At 35.7% G+C, this 15,357-nt stretch overlaps 1 protein-coding gene across 2 annotated transcripts in view; it reads right to left on the bottom strand.

Moving 5' to 3' along the window:
- LOC135221461 (venom phosphodiesterase 2-like) overlaps window positions 1-15,357 on the bottom strand; it is a 128,645-nt gene that overhangs the window by 83,167 nt on the left and 30,121 nt on the right. The window contains exons 1-2 of one of the 2 annotated variants that reach the window (XM_064259221.1): window positions 11,898-12,070; window positions 7,051-7,185 (exon numbers count right to left, since the gene is read on the bottom strand). In XM_064259221.1, the coding sequence (XP_064115291.1) occupies window positions 7,051-7,185 (135 nt within the window). In that variant the 5' untranslated portion in view covers window positions 11,898-12,070. Of the gene's footprint in view, window positions 1-7,050; window positions 7,186-11,897; window positions 12,071-15,357 lie in introns of those variants that run through there. The other variant, XM_064259215.1, reaches the window with a different exon arrangement.

Raw genomic sequence — 15,357 nt, 5'->3', positions numbered from 1 at the left:
TGAAATAAGTAATGACTTAGGTCTAGTTTCTTTTCTCTGGTGCCACTTATTCTTATGGGAAATAGCTTGTTCTACAGTGAGCATATACCCACTCTTGAAGTAACTGAGAATGGAGACCTTCTAACGAAACTATATTTGGAGAGGTGCTTGATTATTGCAAACACGTAGGAGAGAGAAAAGGAAGAGGAAAAGAATATGCAAGATTGTGTTGATACAGAGCACATGGAAGAACAAGATGACGGAAACAATGAAGAGATGAGGACTGGTTGGATTTATATCTGCTCATTAATTTATTGAAGCCTGAGTTCAGCTAGGCAATCAACAATGGTGAATTCGATAAAAAGATAGTGACAGCATATAAGGAGGAAATATCTTAATGTGTCCTGGGTTAAAAACAGGGAGGTGAAAAGAGTAAACAATGGATATGTAAAATTCCATGATGGAAGAAAGAAGTAAATAAAGGATATGTAGAACTGCATGATAGGAGGACAGGGACAGAAGTGATGCTTATGGGATAGGAGGGTAAGAGGAGGGAATAAAAACAGCAAGTGGTAGGTTGAAGAAATCAAAGGTTTCCTGAGGGAAGAGATGATCTGAGGTGCAATTAAATAATGAAAGAGATGATTTACAGATATACAATAATTTGAGTAAGGCAGTAAGAAGAAAATGAAAGAGAAAAAAGATGGCAAAGTAAAAAAAATAAATAGAAATCGAAAAAAAAACGTGAGCAAGAGCTTTAGAGAAAATGAAACAGCTTCCTTTAGGGAAGTAAATGAAAATAGTTTCATTTATACAAACTGCTCTCAGAATAAAAGATGTCAATGGAGAGATTTTGTCTGAGTATTGTGGAGATTTGCTCACTTTGGTAGATAGGAGTGATGAAGAGTTGCATGACACGATAGTGGAAAGGTTGTGGCAGTGACTAACTGTGCATGAAATTAGGAGGACAATTAAGAGGCTGAAGAACAAAAGGTCACCAGGAGAAGATGGCATTGCAAGTGAGATGTTACATTCAGGGGATGACAGTGCGATTTAGTGGCATCAAAGACTGTATGAGAAGAATCATCGTTCTCCCGTTTAGTAATAAAGGTGATAGGGCCAACTGTAGAAATTATAAGCGCAACATTACTTAGTGAAACAATGAAGGTGTTGGTAGTATTTCAACCGAACAACTAAATCAGATATCCTGGACTGACGAGGGAAAAGGTGTGGCTGAGACGAGGAAGAGGACGTGTGAATAAATAACACGTTTGCTAAAAAAAAAAAAGTTATGTGGGAACTTCTGGAAGTAAAGCTCTACAGATGTGTGTAATATATATGGACACATAAAACTTATCATAAAACTGACTGATAGATATGTGCAAGGGTGTGTGTTGCACCAGAGTAATGATGAAAAGTGCGTTTGATGACAGCAAGAGATACAATGTGTATATGGGAGGGGATTTAGTTTGGTAAAAAACGTATGTGAGACAAGGCTGTGTTGTCCTCCAAAAGACTGTTTTGATGATAACAAAGTACTGATCTGGGATACAAAATTGGAACTGCAAAAACCACTGCAAGAGTTAATGTTTACAAGAGGAGAGGAATAAGAGTAACTATAACAAAGAGTAAGGTTGGGAAGGTAATTGTAAACTAGGAAAACGAAGTGATGAGTATTTATTTAGATGGGGAAAGAAAGGAAGTAGTTAATTTGTATAAGCATTTGGGCTAAGTTTAATAAACGATAATAGGAACAGAGCAGGAGTCAAAAATGGGTGATAAAAGGAAGGTGGCAAGGTATATTGAAACAAAGCTTTGAACCTATGACGAATTATTGAACTAACTCTGCTCTGCAGAAGTGAAGTATGACTGCTGAATGCAATTGGGAAATAATATTGAAGTTGTTGAACTTTTTGTACAGCATATGTGGCCTTAGAATTAAAAGTGAGGAAATAGAGATGCATAAAAAAATTCGCAAAAAGGTCAGTTTCTAGGAGGATAGATACATGGAGGAGACAGCGCAACGGACCCTCACAGCACTGGATGTGAAGCAAGATCGTTGGGAGTGGGCGGGGCTTATCCAGCACTATTATCCACTCAAAACATTCAGAGCGCCCCTTTTTGTAATGGGGATTCGTCTTCCTGTTCCGTGTTTTGTATATTATGCCGTTACCGGCCTGTTTTTAGCTTAGGTGAGCTTGGGGTGGCATGAATGAGTAAAAAAATAATGGAAGAATATCGCTCGACAACAGATGAGGAATTAAGTTGAGTTGAGTGTCACTGACTAATTCCCAAAGCTATTAGCAAATTGTTATTTGAACTATGTTTTAGAAATATAATTATAAAAAAAATGCGGGCCTTCATTTCAGCCTTTACCTAATTTCCCTCTCTATCTTTTAAACGATCCGAGGAAACAGTAGTATGAATCAACTGTTCTGATACACTGATTAAAAAATCTTTAATATGTTCAGCAACCAAAGATATTAATGTATATCAATGTAAATAATAAAATATTACACAAATTATCCATGATAACACACATATATGCATTATTTATAATAATATATTGTGCTGTTCTTACTTAACGATATTTGGTTTCTGTTCATAGTGACGCAGGCGAATTATGGTGCGAACGGTAAGATGTCAGCAATCGTTCAATATAAACTTTCCAATGTTTGCCGTTGCAATTAGAAAAAATGCATTGGAAGATAACATAAGAAAATAATGGCAATGAACGTAGCCTCTTCAGTAATGTCATAAATTAGGAGAGATGGGGTCTCCCTGTCTAACTCCTTTCTCAATCGCAAATTTCTCACTGTCTTTATGTAGTTTAGGAATAATGTACTACCCGTATAGATATCTTCAAGTGTTGTAACATAAGATTCATCTATTCCCTGCTTTTGAAGGGCTTTTATTACTGATGAAGTTTTGACAGAATCGAAAGCTTTTTCATAGTCTACAAATGCCATACATAGTGGTTTGTCATACTCCGTTGATTTTTCCTTTAGCTGGTTAATTACATGGATATGGTCAGTTGCTGAATACCCGCTTCTAAAACCTGCCTGCTCTCTTGGTTGATTAAAGTCTAGCTGTCTTTCTATTCGTCCTAATATGGTCTTTGTAAATATTTTATATATTACTGAGAGTAAACTTATTGGGCGGTAATTTTTCAGGTCTTTTGTGTCTCCCTTTTTGTGAATTAATATAATGATAAAGTGCTTCCAAGTTGCAGGTATAAAGCATTCTTGCAAGCATTTTGTGTAAAGTTCAGCGAGTTTTACTAAAATGAAATCTCCATCTATTATTAAATCAATTGTTAGGCATCTTCTCCTGCTGCTTTGTTTCTTTTTATGCCTCTTAATGCTTTCTTTACTTCTCCTTTGTTACATTTGGTACCGACTCAGGTGTTTCATTATTTCTATTGACAAAGTTATTTCCCATATCGCTATTGTACAGAATAGTATAGAAATCCTCAGCAATTTTTATCACTCCATCTCTTTTGTTGATATTTCCATTTTCATCCTTTAAAGCAAATATCTGTTCCGAGTCTTCTTTTCATCAATTGATGCTTCTTCCCTTCTTTAGTGTTTCCTCAATTTTGCTCCGATTGTGCTTTCGAATGTCTTGAGTTTTTAGTTTTTTTTATTGTTTTGGATAGTTCTGTTAGTTCTATTCACCTCTCTGGGATTTTACCCTAATTTCCAATCGTTTCTTAAATTGTTGGTGTTTTCTGATAGTTTTCCTGGATCTTGTCTGGGAACTTTTCCACCTATCTCTTGTGCTGATTCCAATACAAATTTTGTTAGGTTACTATTCATTTCTTCTTTACTTGCTTCCATTTCATCATGTAGCTGGGAGTATCTATTTTGTATTGCTAAACTAAACTCATCAGATTTTTCTCTCATTAGGTTTCCTCTTTCTTTCCTTAGATCTAGACAAATTTTACTTCTCACCATTCTATAGTCGCTTGACTTTAATTTGTTTAACACTGTTACAACTTTAACTAAATAAACTTTTTCACTTAGAATAAACTCTATTTCGTTTTTCGTTTTTCCGTTTGGCCTTCACCATGTCCATTTTCTATGTTCCTTTTCATAATAAAAGTTGTTCATTATTTGTAGATTGTTTCTTTCAGCAAATCCTACAAGCATGCCTCCTGTCATTTCTTGTGCCTACTCCGAATTTACCTGCAGCTGATTCTTCTCACTTCTTTTGACCTACTTTAGAATTGAAATTACCCAAAACAAATGGAAATTGAGTCTTGTGTTTTTTCAAAGATATCTCCAGATCTTCATAAAAATTTTCTATTTCTTCCTCTGTATGGGATGTTGTTGGTGCATACGTTTGAATGATCTTCAATTTATACTTCGTGTTTAGTTTGATAGTCAATCCATCATTTCTATCACTAATACTATAAAATTCTTCTATGCTACCTGCAAGACTTTTATTAAGAAAACCCACTCCATTTTCGTTGTTCCTTTCATGTCCTCTGAAGCAAAATATCTGACCCTCTGGACAGACTCTTGCCATTGTACGATGCAAGGTTCAGTTTCCAAAGGTGACCTATTCTAGTCCAGAGATTTTTAGCACCTCCTACAGTGGGACGTATTAGCCCGCCAACTGGGGCAGTTGTTCCACTGCCGCTGGGGACTGGGGGCCGAGACGGGGTTGTTGTGTTCATGTCAGGTGTTTGGTCAGTTTTTCATCACCTCTCCGGCCACTGTGGATTGGTGATAGTGGGAGACTTCGATCTGATCGCTCACAGCAAACCAACCTAGTCTGGGTGGCCCAGACTAATACAGTTTTGCTAACCATGGCGATACACAAACCTCTTCACCACGTTAAGGTATCCCCGTACACACACACACACACACATACTCATATATATTATATCATATATATATTATATATATATTATATATATATAATAATATATATAGATATATCTATATATGATAATAAGATAATAAGCTCATAATATATAATAAAATATATAATATAAACGAATACCACAAGGAAATGATAGGCAATTATCCAAGCGCTTTCGTCTTTACTAAGACATTGTCAAGGAACGAATGAATTACAGTTGGAAAGAAAGTTATCAGGTAAACAAAAAGATCAAGAATACCAGATGGTTAATTGTCAAAAGGGTAAAGATCAAAGAGATAATCCAGTATTATCGGATATCACACGGTCACAAACCTAAACATAGATTTAACCCTAACAGAAACTACAACGTATCCGTATAGTCCAAAACATGTAAAAACTGAATATATTAATTTTGTTCCTTATATTTATCTACAACTTTTTTCATTATGAAGGCATCGACTTTCAATAAACTAAGACTTAAATTTAGAACATTTCCATTTTTTGACTTAACGAAACAAGATTCAATGATATTCCTTTTAACTGTGTCATTACAGGGATTAAGGCTCGTGCTTGACTCCTGTTAATAGGATGATCTAAATCTCTCATATGTACGAATAATGCATTCGATATTTGCCCAGTTCTCACAGAATATTGGTGCTGTTTGAGTCGTTGTGAAAGAGATTTACCGTTTGTCCGTAATAGACGTTATCACACTTTTTGCAAGGAATTTCATATATGCAGCCTGGAAGATCTTTAGGAGAATGTTTTATTACTAAACTCTTGACATTAATATTACTGAAAACAACGTTTATGTTAAAAAGCTTTAAAATTCTAGGAATTTCTAAAAACCTTTCATCATAGGGTAATTTTAGAATGTTATGCTTACTAAATTCCAGTTTGTCATTAGTTAAATAAAATGTTTATCTAGCTCTTTTCCATGCCGCTTCTACAAACGTCCTTGGGTATTTAAGTTTCAAGGCAATATCATAAATAGTTTTAATCTCAGCGTCAATAAACTGTGGGCTACAGACACGTAAAGCCCCTAGGAACATCCCAGAAAAAACAGAGAATTTAACATTTTGATAATGATTGGAGTAGTAATGAACAAAAGAGGCAATGTTAGTTGATTTCCGAAAGACTGAAAAGGTGAAATTTCTATCATTTCTATGGATAGTTACATCAAGAAAATTCAAATTACAATTTCTTTCTTCCTCTACAGTAAATTTTATAGAAGGGAATAAATTATTGAGATTATTAAGGAATTCCTGGAGATTTTCGTGAACTGGCCAAATACAAAAATATTCATCCACATACTTAAACCATATAACATTTTGGGGCAAAATTCTTGGTAAGAGTTTTATCTAAAAAAAATTCCATGTAAATATTGCTAAGGACAGGAGATAAGGGATTCCCCATAGCCACGCCAAACTTTTGTACAAAAAATCTCCCATTAAAGCAAAATTTACTATCTTTGATACATAACCTTATGAGACTAATGAGGTTTGCTACAGTTAAGGGAATATCATGACGTTCTAATTCATCCTCCAAAAATTCATTTACAGGCACTTTTGTAAATAAAGAGACAACATCAAAACTAACCATATTAAAATCAAAATTCAAATTTAAACTATTCAATTTGTTTATAAAATCAACATTGTTTTTTTTACATTCGTGTTAGAAATGTTTCCTACCAAAGGTTAAGAATTTTTACAAGCCATTTAAGCCATTTTGATAAATTATACATAACTGAGCCCACTGAACTAATGATTGGTCTGATAGGGTTATTGATTTTGTGTGTCTTGACTAAACCATACATATAAGGTAGGGAGGCGCATTGCGGTGTGTGAACTGTTTAATTAAATGGCCCAAGCTTATAAGAAAATAAAAAAAGACGAAACAGTGCAAGTAACAAAGGCAGATAAGTCTAATGCAGTGGTAATAATGGAAACAAGTGACTATGTAATTTAAATAATGGCATTGCTAAATGATACTGATACTTACACGAAACAGAGGTCTGATCCTACACAGACAGTGAACTCCTATTTTAATAAACAAATTAAATCCATTCTAAAGGGCTTGCACAATATAATTAAACAGTTTACACCGCAATGCGCCTCCCTACCTTATATGTATCAGTAGAATGTGAATAGAAAGCAAACATATAGAGACATAAAATAATGTCTATCTTTGCTCCTTGCTTACCAAAGGATGATTTTCGTAAGTCTCGGGGCAGCTGAGTGGATCCAGTAACGGTGGCAAATCTGGTGGGGAGTGGACAGAGCCCAGCTGGCCATCCACCAGCGTCTGCAAGAGCAGCACCACAATTACCAGAAACATCTGCAAAAAATAATTTTTTCTTTTTAGAGAGTATACTATGCCTAAATAGCATGGGAAAGTCTGTGGCGCAAGACCAACTAGTTAGTTAGCAACTAAGCTTGTAGAACAGTTGATGTTAAAATTGAGTTAGGATTACTTGTTGAACACAGCTGAAAAATATTAGTTAAAATGCTAACTGTTTCTAAGTATGAAAAAAGGTTTGGAGGACATCCTACTGTTGTGAGCTTGCAACAGTTGGTATTGCTGTAATCTGCAACATGCATTTTTTTTATTTTATTTTTTTTTTTGTCTACGGGGTCCACATTGCAAACCCCTTTGTATCTGTTAGATGTGTTTCATTTTTCCGCCTCAGTCCTTGGAAATTTAATGTCTAATTGGTCAGTTAGCCCCACATTATCACAGATTATGGGCCCAGGAGCTAATTGAGAAGAGCGGATACTGATTTCGATACTGATTGAAGGTATTATTGGACTCCGTGATTCAAGATGGGTGAACCCGCCTCTGGACCATGCGGCTTCGGAATCACGAATTTGAAAGGGGGAGAAGACTACAAGAATTGGTGCTTCTCCATGACTAACTATTTGAGAAGACAGGGATGGTGGTTGGCTGTGCAAGGGGCTGATACAGCAGATGGGAAGGAGCGCCGCAAAGAACGAGCTATTGCTGACATATGACTCATGGAAGACCCTCAAAATTATCAGAACATGAACAGTGCAAAAACAGCTAAAGAGGCACGAGAAACTCTGAAGAAGAAGTTTGAAACCAAAGGCCTCTGGCAGTACAATTATTTGGTTCGAACCATGAGCCACGCAAAATTTCAGGACTTTAGTGATATGGAAGGTTATATTTATAGCACACATCACGTCTCTGGGGCAAGAAATGAAAAGTCTGGGAGAAGTAGTTAAGGTAGCCATGATATTTCAAGGACTGCCTAGTTAGTATGCCAGTTTGGTTATGACCGTGTGTGCTAGGGAAAAGGATACGGTTTTAGATACTGTCATCACCAAAATATTGGACGATAGTCAGCGTAGAGATGTCACTGGTGCTGAGTCTAGTGATCGAAAACAAGCAGCAGAAGGATACGTCTAATATGTGTTGTTGGCGCTGCCACGAAAAGGGGCATCCCATCAAGGACTGCCCTAAACCGAAGGACTATGAGGCTCCTGCTAGTGAGAAGTATGACAAGAAAAGTGATGATGGTGGTAAGAAGTTTACTCTAAAGAAAACTTCTTTGTGCTTTGTCTCCACGACTGACTGAAAGTACAATAGTGATAGATTCTAGTCCTAAAGAGCATATGTCATTGGACAAAAAATTTCCTGCGAATTACAAAGACTGTGAATTTGATCAGGGTGTTGTGGTTGGTGGTAATGGAAGATTAAGAGTTGCTGGTACAGGTGACAAAGTTGTCATCAAATAATTCAGTGATAAAATGTCATATGTTCTTTATCTTCCTGGTTTGAGTACTACTTTGTTGTCTGTGAGTCAATGTACTGATCGTGGTATTAATGTCCTGTTTACATCGAAAGGTTGTCAGTTTGCTGATGCTGATGATTGTGTTGTCAATGCTTCAGTTTTGGGTACTGGAAGCCCAGAGAATTGTTTGTATCTTCTTGATGGAAAACCAGACACCAAGTCAGTTTTTGTAAGTAATGTTCAGGATTATGATTTGTGGCATTAAAGATTAGGGTATATTGGGCAACGAAAATTGAATTTTTTTTTTTGGTCTCATTCAGATGATGTGAAATTTACAAATGTAAATGATGACATGTGTGTTGCTTGCGCTTTAGGTAAACAATCAATTGAGGCAAAGTTTTCTATCACTAAACACCTACAAACTAAACATTCACTAAACACCAACATTCACAAGACATTCATGAAACACTCACTAAACATTCACTGAATACTTACTCAATATTCACTGAACACAAACATTTGCAAAACATTCACTAAACAATAAACACTCACTAAACATTCACTAAATACTTACACACTAAGCATTAACTTAATACTTACACACTAAACATTCACTAAACACTGACATTCACTGAACCCAAAACACTTACTGAACATACACTAAACATTCACTAAGCCCTAAACACGCACTGAATGCTTGCACACTAACCATTCACTAAACACTAACATTCACTAAACCCTAAATACACTAAACACACACTAAACATTCAGTAAACCCTAAGTACTCACTGAATACTTACAGCAAACATTCACTGAATATTTACACACTAAACATTCACTAAACACTAACATTCACTAAACCCTTAACACTCACTAAGCCCACACTGAACATTCACTAAACCCTAAACACTCACTAAACACATACTAAACAGTCACTAAACCCTAAACACTTACTGGATACTTACACAGTAAAATTGTGCTGAATACTTACGCACTGAGCATTCACTAAACACTAACATGCACTAAACCTTCACTAAACGCTCACATTCTAAACATTCACTAAACTCTAAATACTAATTAAACATTCACTGAATATATACACACTAAACTTTCACTAAACACTAACATTCACAAGGCACTCACATAACATTCACTGAACATTCACTGAATACTTTCGCACTAAACTTTCATTTACATTCACAAACATTCACTAAAACCGCAGAATCATTAAACTTCACTGAATACTTACACAATAAACATTCATTAACATTCACAAAACTTTCAGTGAACCTCACTGAATACTAACAAATTAAACATTCACTAAACCCTAAACTAAACATTCACTAACCACTTACTTATGAACATTCTCTAAACACTTACTTATAAACATTCACTAACAGTTATTTAGTGAACCCTAAACATTCGCTAAACACTTACTCATTAAATCCTAAACATTCGCTAACACTTACTCATTAAACATAACAATAAAAATTTAACAATATCACTAATCCCCAGTTCAATTTGCGGGTTACTAGACCTTTAAAAATTGCCGCAAGACTTTGCAGCACCACCTGGTGGAAGACCACTGAACTACGTATTATTGGTATAGAGATTGCAACTCCAGGTATATACCCTCTATGGTCTGTTTACGTTCGCATTCTTCTTCCAAATATTCTAATATGAGAGTTTTTGGTTGTAATGCACATGTGCATGTATCTGAGCAGGTTAGAGGTGACAAATTGGATGCAAGAAGCAAGTGTTTGGTTTTTGTTGGGTATGACAGAGAGAGCAAATGGTATCACTTGTTTAATCCTGATAAACCAAAAAGGTGTTTTTATTGAGCATAGTGTCAAGTTTGATGAAGGTAAGTTTACTTCTTGCTCTGAGAGTAGATGAAGTTCCTGTTGATGAGGAAGAAGGTGAGTTCCGTGATACTGGAGATGGTGACTTTGAGGGGGAAAATGTAGGTAAGGAAATTAATTAAAATATTGATAAAAATTTACAAAATAGGAGGTACCCACTGAGAGACAGAAAACGGAAAGAGTTTCCTGATTTTCAGATGTATACTGCATTTTTGTATTGTAATGTAGTGTTTGAAGATCACTTTGAACCAAATACTGTTAGTCAGGCCCTGGAAGGCAAAGATAGTATTCACTGGGAAAAAGCTATGAACGAAGAGATTCGATCTTACATAGAAAATAATGTGTGGGATCTTGTTGAGAAGCCTGTTGGTAAAAATGTTGTAAAGTGTAAATGGGTTTTTAAGATTAAGCGGAATTGTAATGGGAATGTTGCTAAGTTCAAAGCTAGATTGATGGCTGTGAGATGCTCACAAAAATATGTTATTGATTTTTCAGATACCTATGCCCCAGTTGTTAGATACAGTATGCTGAAACCTTTCTTTTCTCTGTCTGTTGAACTTGATCGGTAAATTCACCATGTTGACATTTCTGCGGCCTTTTTGGATGGTGACTTAAAAGAAGAAATATATATGTGCTAACCTGAAGGTTTTGTAACAGAAAATGGTTAAGTGTGCAAACTGAATAGGGCAGTGTATGGGCTCAAACAAGTGAGTAGATGTTGGTACAAGAAAGGGCATATCATTCTAGTTGGAGCTGGCTTCAAACAATCTAAGTATGAGATATGTCTATGTGTGGAAGAAAGGAACCAGACTTGTCATTGTAGCACTTTATGTTGACAATTTGTTCACATATTTGGGAGAAGTTTCTGAATGTCTGAGTATGAGAGTAACGAGGACTGAGGTAAGTGTCAAGTTGGACCAAAGAGCCTGTTGTGAAAGATTGTTATCCAAATTTGAAATGCTAGATTGTGTTAGTGCTAAGACTCCCATTGAATGTGGTCTAGCATTATGGAAAAAGTAAAGACTGTCCCAAAGATGTGCTGTATCAACAAGCTATTGGTAGATTGTTGTACATGTCATTATGTACGAGATCTGATACTGTTTACGCCGTGAATTATTTGAGTCAATCAAATAACAGTTATGGTAAGGAGCACTGGCAAGCTGATCTAAAGATTTTCAGATATCTAAAAGGAACTATGGAGTTTGGATTTAATTATTCAATATCTGAAAATGGCGTGGCAGGTTTTTGTGATGCATCTTTTGCAAGTGACTGGGAAGGGAGATAATCTGTGTCATGGTATGTTTTTAAACTCTGTAGTAATGGTCCTATTAGTTGGGAGAATAGAAAGCAAGAAGTGACAGCATTATCGAATGCTGAAGCAGAGTACATAAGTATTACCCATGCGTTTAAAGAGGCTGTGTTTTTTAGAGGTTTACTTTTTGAGTTATGTAGTAGGTCTGGAAGTGTTTTGATGATCCTAAAGCTGAAAGCAGCGTAACATGGACCCTCTTCAATAGTGAACAACATATTTTGTGGACACTGGGATACTTCTTCAGAGATTCATTTCCAGGCAATGTAGGGAAGGGCTCTCTGAGATTGCTGATCAGTTTTTCATAACAAACCTGTTTGATATTAAGTGTTGTTAAACAATACTGTTATCCATAACAAGATATAGAATGTCATACTTGGAATTGATTAACCATGCATTTAGAATGGGCCTTTCTACTGAGCTATCATTCAAAACACAATAAGTCTAGCTGAGTACCTGTACACAGCTATGACAGCTACTTGAATAATAACCTAAAGGCGAAGCCAGGAATGTCCATTGTGTTCATTGTGTTCATTGCTGGAGTGATCGGTGGTGGTGGTTGTGGGTGCCGGGGCGGGCGCCGATAAATAGTAAGGAATGGTCTGCAAATTCGATTTTGTGCAGGCGTCTATGGGTTTATCATGCCTCATATCATGTACTCAAAACCATGAAAATATATTTTAGAAAATGCTTTTCAGTCAATATTTCGATAAACGGGACAGTCGCTAAAGTAATATATGGATAAAAATGACAGTCACCACACCAATACCTGGAAAAATGGACAGTTATCACAATAATACCTGCATAAAATGGACAGTAAGACCAGTAATACATGGATGAAAGGGACAGGCACCATATTACTACATGGGTAAAAAGGACAGACAGTACAAAGATACCTGGTATAAGGTGTCAGACAGAACAGTAATGCCTTGCTAAAAAGGACAGTCACCAGAGATTACTGTGTTAAAGGGGACAGTCACCAGAGATTACTTTGTTAAAGGGGACAGTCACCAGGGATTACCTTGTTGAAGAGGACAGTAACCAGAGATTAACTTGATAAAGAGAACAGTCACCAGAGTTATAGGAATATGAATTACAACAAGTTTTCTTTGAATGTTGAAGTTTTAGACTTTGTTTATGCTGCATGGATGTTGCAAAAATGATATAGGCACACAGAAATAATCTAAGCCTTCTGAGATGTAATTTCTGTTACTAATGAATTTATATGTAGAGGTTACCTGTTCTATTAGTATTAATATCAAGGCATATGTAACACTTGTTTTCTTAACTGGCTTAAAATTCTTGAAAGTCCTTCTGCTCGCTCTTTGCGTAAAATTTATTCTTTCAAAAGGTAACTTTAAGTGCAAGAATGTGTAGATAACCTTATTTGTTTTCTGGCTAGTAATTGGAAATAGAGAGATGTGAATGCTAAGTGTAAAGCAAAGAAATCTAACACACCTAGGCCTAGCAACAAAATCTTGGCTTTGACAAAAGAATAATTGCATAGGCGAATATTTGCTAGTAAACCAACATTTTTGAGTATTTAAGGAATATAACAAATAATTTTGTATAAAAACCTAAACATTCCTCTGATAAATATAAAATAAATGTTTTCAAGATAATTTCATTGTCGCTACTCATTGTAGACCTGTTACACCGGGTGGTGTTGCACCGCCACTCTAATGGTTGCATCACACACGCTCTGCTCACACGTTGATATCAGTGGGCGTATTCTACTTTTGTATATTGTTAAGAGTATTGCATTTATGTTAGGAGTATTGAATTTATGTAAATAAAGTATTTTTGTAGTGTGGATTGTAAATGTTTTGTAGTTCATATTTTTCCCGTGTCTGTCTGTGTTGTCCTTGCGCGTTGTTTGGGTGTTTGTATTCCTCAGTCCTTGGATTGTTTACTTCGGCCATTGGAGCACCACCAGGGATTGAGATTTCTTGGATTTGTCATAGTGTTAATAACCCTGGATTATATATAAAAGTGTTACATTTGTACTTACTAATTTGTAAGTATTACTATTGCATTTAAGGTTCTGTTGACGCTTGCTGGGTATGTGTGTATTTTCTGCATTTTATTGTTTAATATTTACGTTATTTCCCGTATTATCTACAGTGTATTGATAATCGATTTAATTGTTACTTACCTGCTTGTTTTGCTCATTTGTCTTAATGCTGTACAATGTGAATGTTCCTGGAGTTTCGTTAATTTACATTCGTTATTGCTTTAGTTTAATTATTCTTGTTATCATCGTAATCCTTATCTTTATATTGGACCTTTAATTAATTTTAAGTAAAATAACAAAATTTCGTTGTGTTTACCTTATTCCGTGTTATATATTTACTCGTATATCATACTTAAATTTAATGCTATTTAAATTTGGATAAGAGCTCTATTATAAAAATAAGCTAAGTTAAGGCATCATTAAATGTCTTATTATTTATTGTCTATGGCCGTTTGGAGCTCCGCTTCGTACTTGCATCAGTGAAAATGCAGGAAAGAGTATTAAGAGGCGAATGGTCGTAACAATATACATATTTACATTTTTTTCAGCGTAGCGGTGTAAAAACAATCAAATAGGACTTTCAAATGTTATGCTTACTTTGAAAGCAATATCAATGTCACGATTGTTTTTTTTTTTACTGAGCTTTGATGATGACTTCGTTTTGGTCAAATGCATCAGATCTGAGCGAACGAAAGTTTTGAAAATGTTTCGTAAGTGTTTTTTCGGAAATTTGGTTAACGTGACATTTTCTTCAAGTTTTGAAATAAATGACAGATTTCACTCTTATGAAACATATTATCACCTAATTGTACGCAATAATCGTGTTTCCGCATTGAAATAATAGATAAATATGGAGCAAGTAGAGTCATTCACAGGACTGACAGAATGTGAAAACTGTCATTCCTGAGAACGCACAATCATTCGATCATTGTGAAATGTCATTCCTACCATCAGTCACTGAAGCGGTGACAGAAAACACATGAAGGTGGTCTTCATGAACTCTGTATGAGCAACAGGAAGAGAGCGAGTGTTGCCATAATGATGGCAGTTTCTTTGATTACAAGTGGTAGGTATCTGTAAACGATGGGTGAGAGACTAGATAAGGAAACGTAATGCCTTCAATCATTTATACCTCTTGAATGAAATAAGATTAACTGATTTGAATGACTTTTATAGTTATTGTCGAACAAATAAAGAAAGTTATGAGAAACTTTAGGATAAGCTAAGACCCCTTACAACTAAACGCAATACAGTGATGAGGGAAAGCATGTCTCCAAATGAAAGACTCGCTCTCACTCCATCAATATTATTGCCTGCAATTTTTGCAAACAGCTAGTGGACATTCTGTACATAGAGTATCTGCACCGTTTTTTCCTTTGTAGGTACTTATCTTTAAATTCTAGACCTAGCCTCTCAATGGGATGGTTAGTTTTGCACATAACAACTGTCATTCGTGGATCTTAGGTTCAACCCTAGGTTGTGGGGTTGGTGACATGAATTTCATTTTGGGCAGTAGTTGTAGAGCCCTGAATATCTGAAGATTTAAATTGTTTGTCCTGATGGCCTAAATTCC

This window comes from Macrobrachium nipponense, chromosome 20, assembly GCF_015104395.2.
Source record: "Macrobrachium nipponense isolate FS-2020 chromosome 20, ASM1510439v2, whole genome shotgun sequence".
In the NCBI taxonomy this organism is placed as follows: Eukaryota; Metazoa; Arthropoda; class Malacostraca; order Decapoda; family Palaemonidae; genus Macrobrachium; species Macrobrachium nipponense.
Note: the sequence above shows the minus strand (reverse complement) of the source record. Positions and strands in the feature narration are given on the sequence as shown.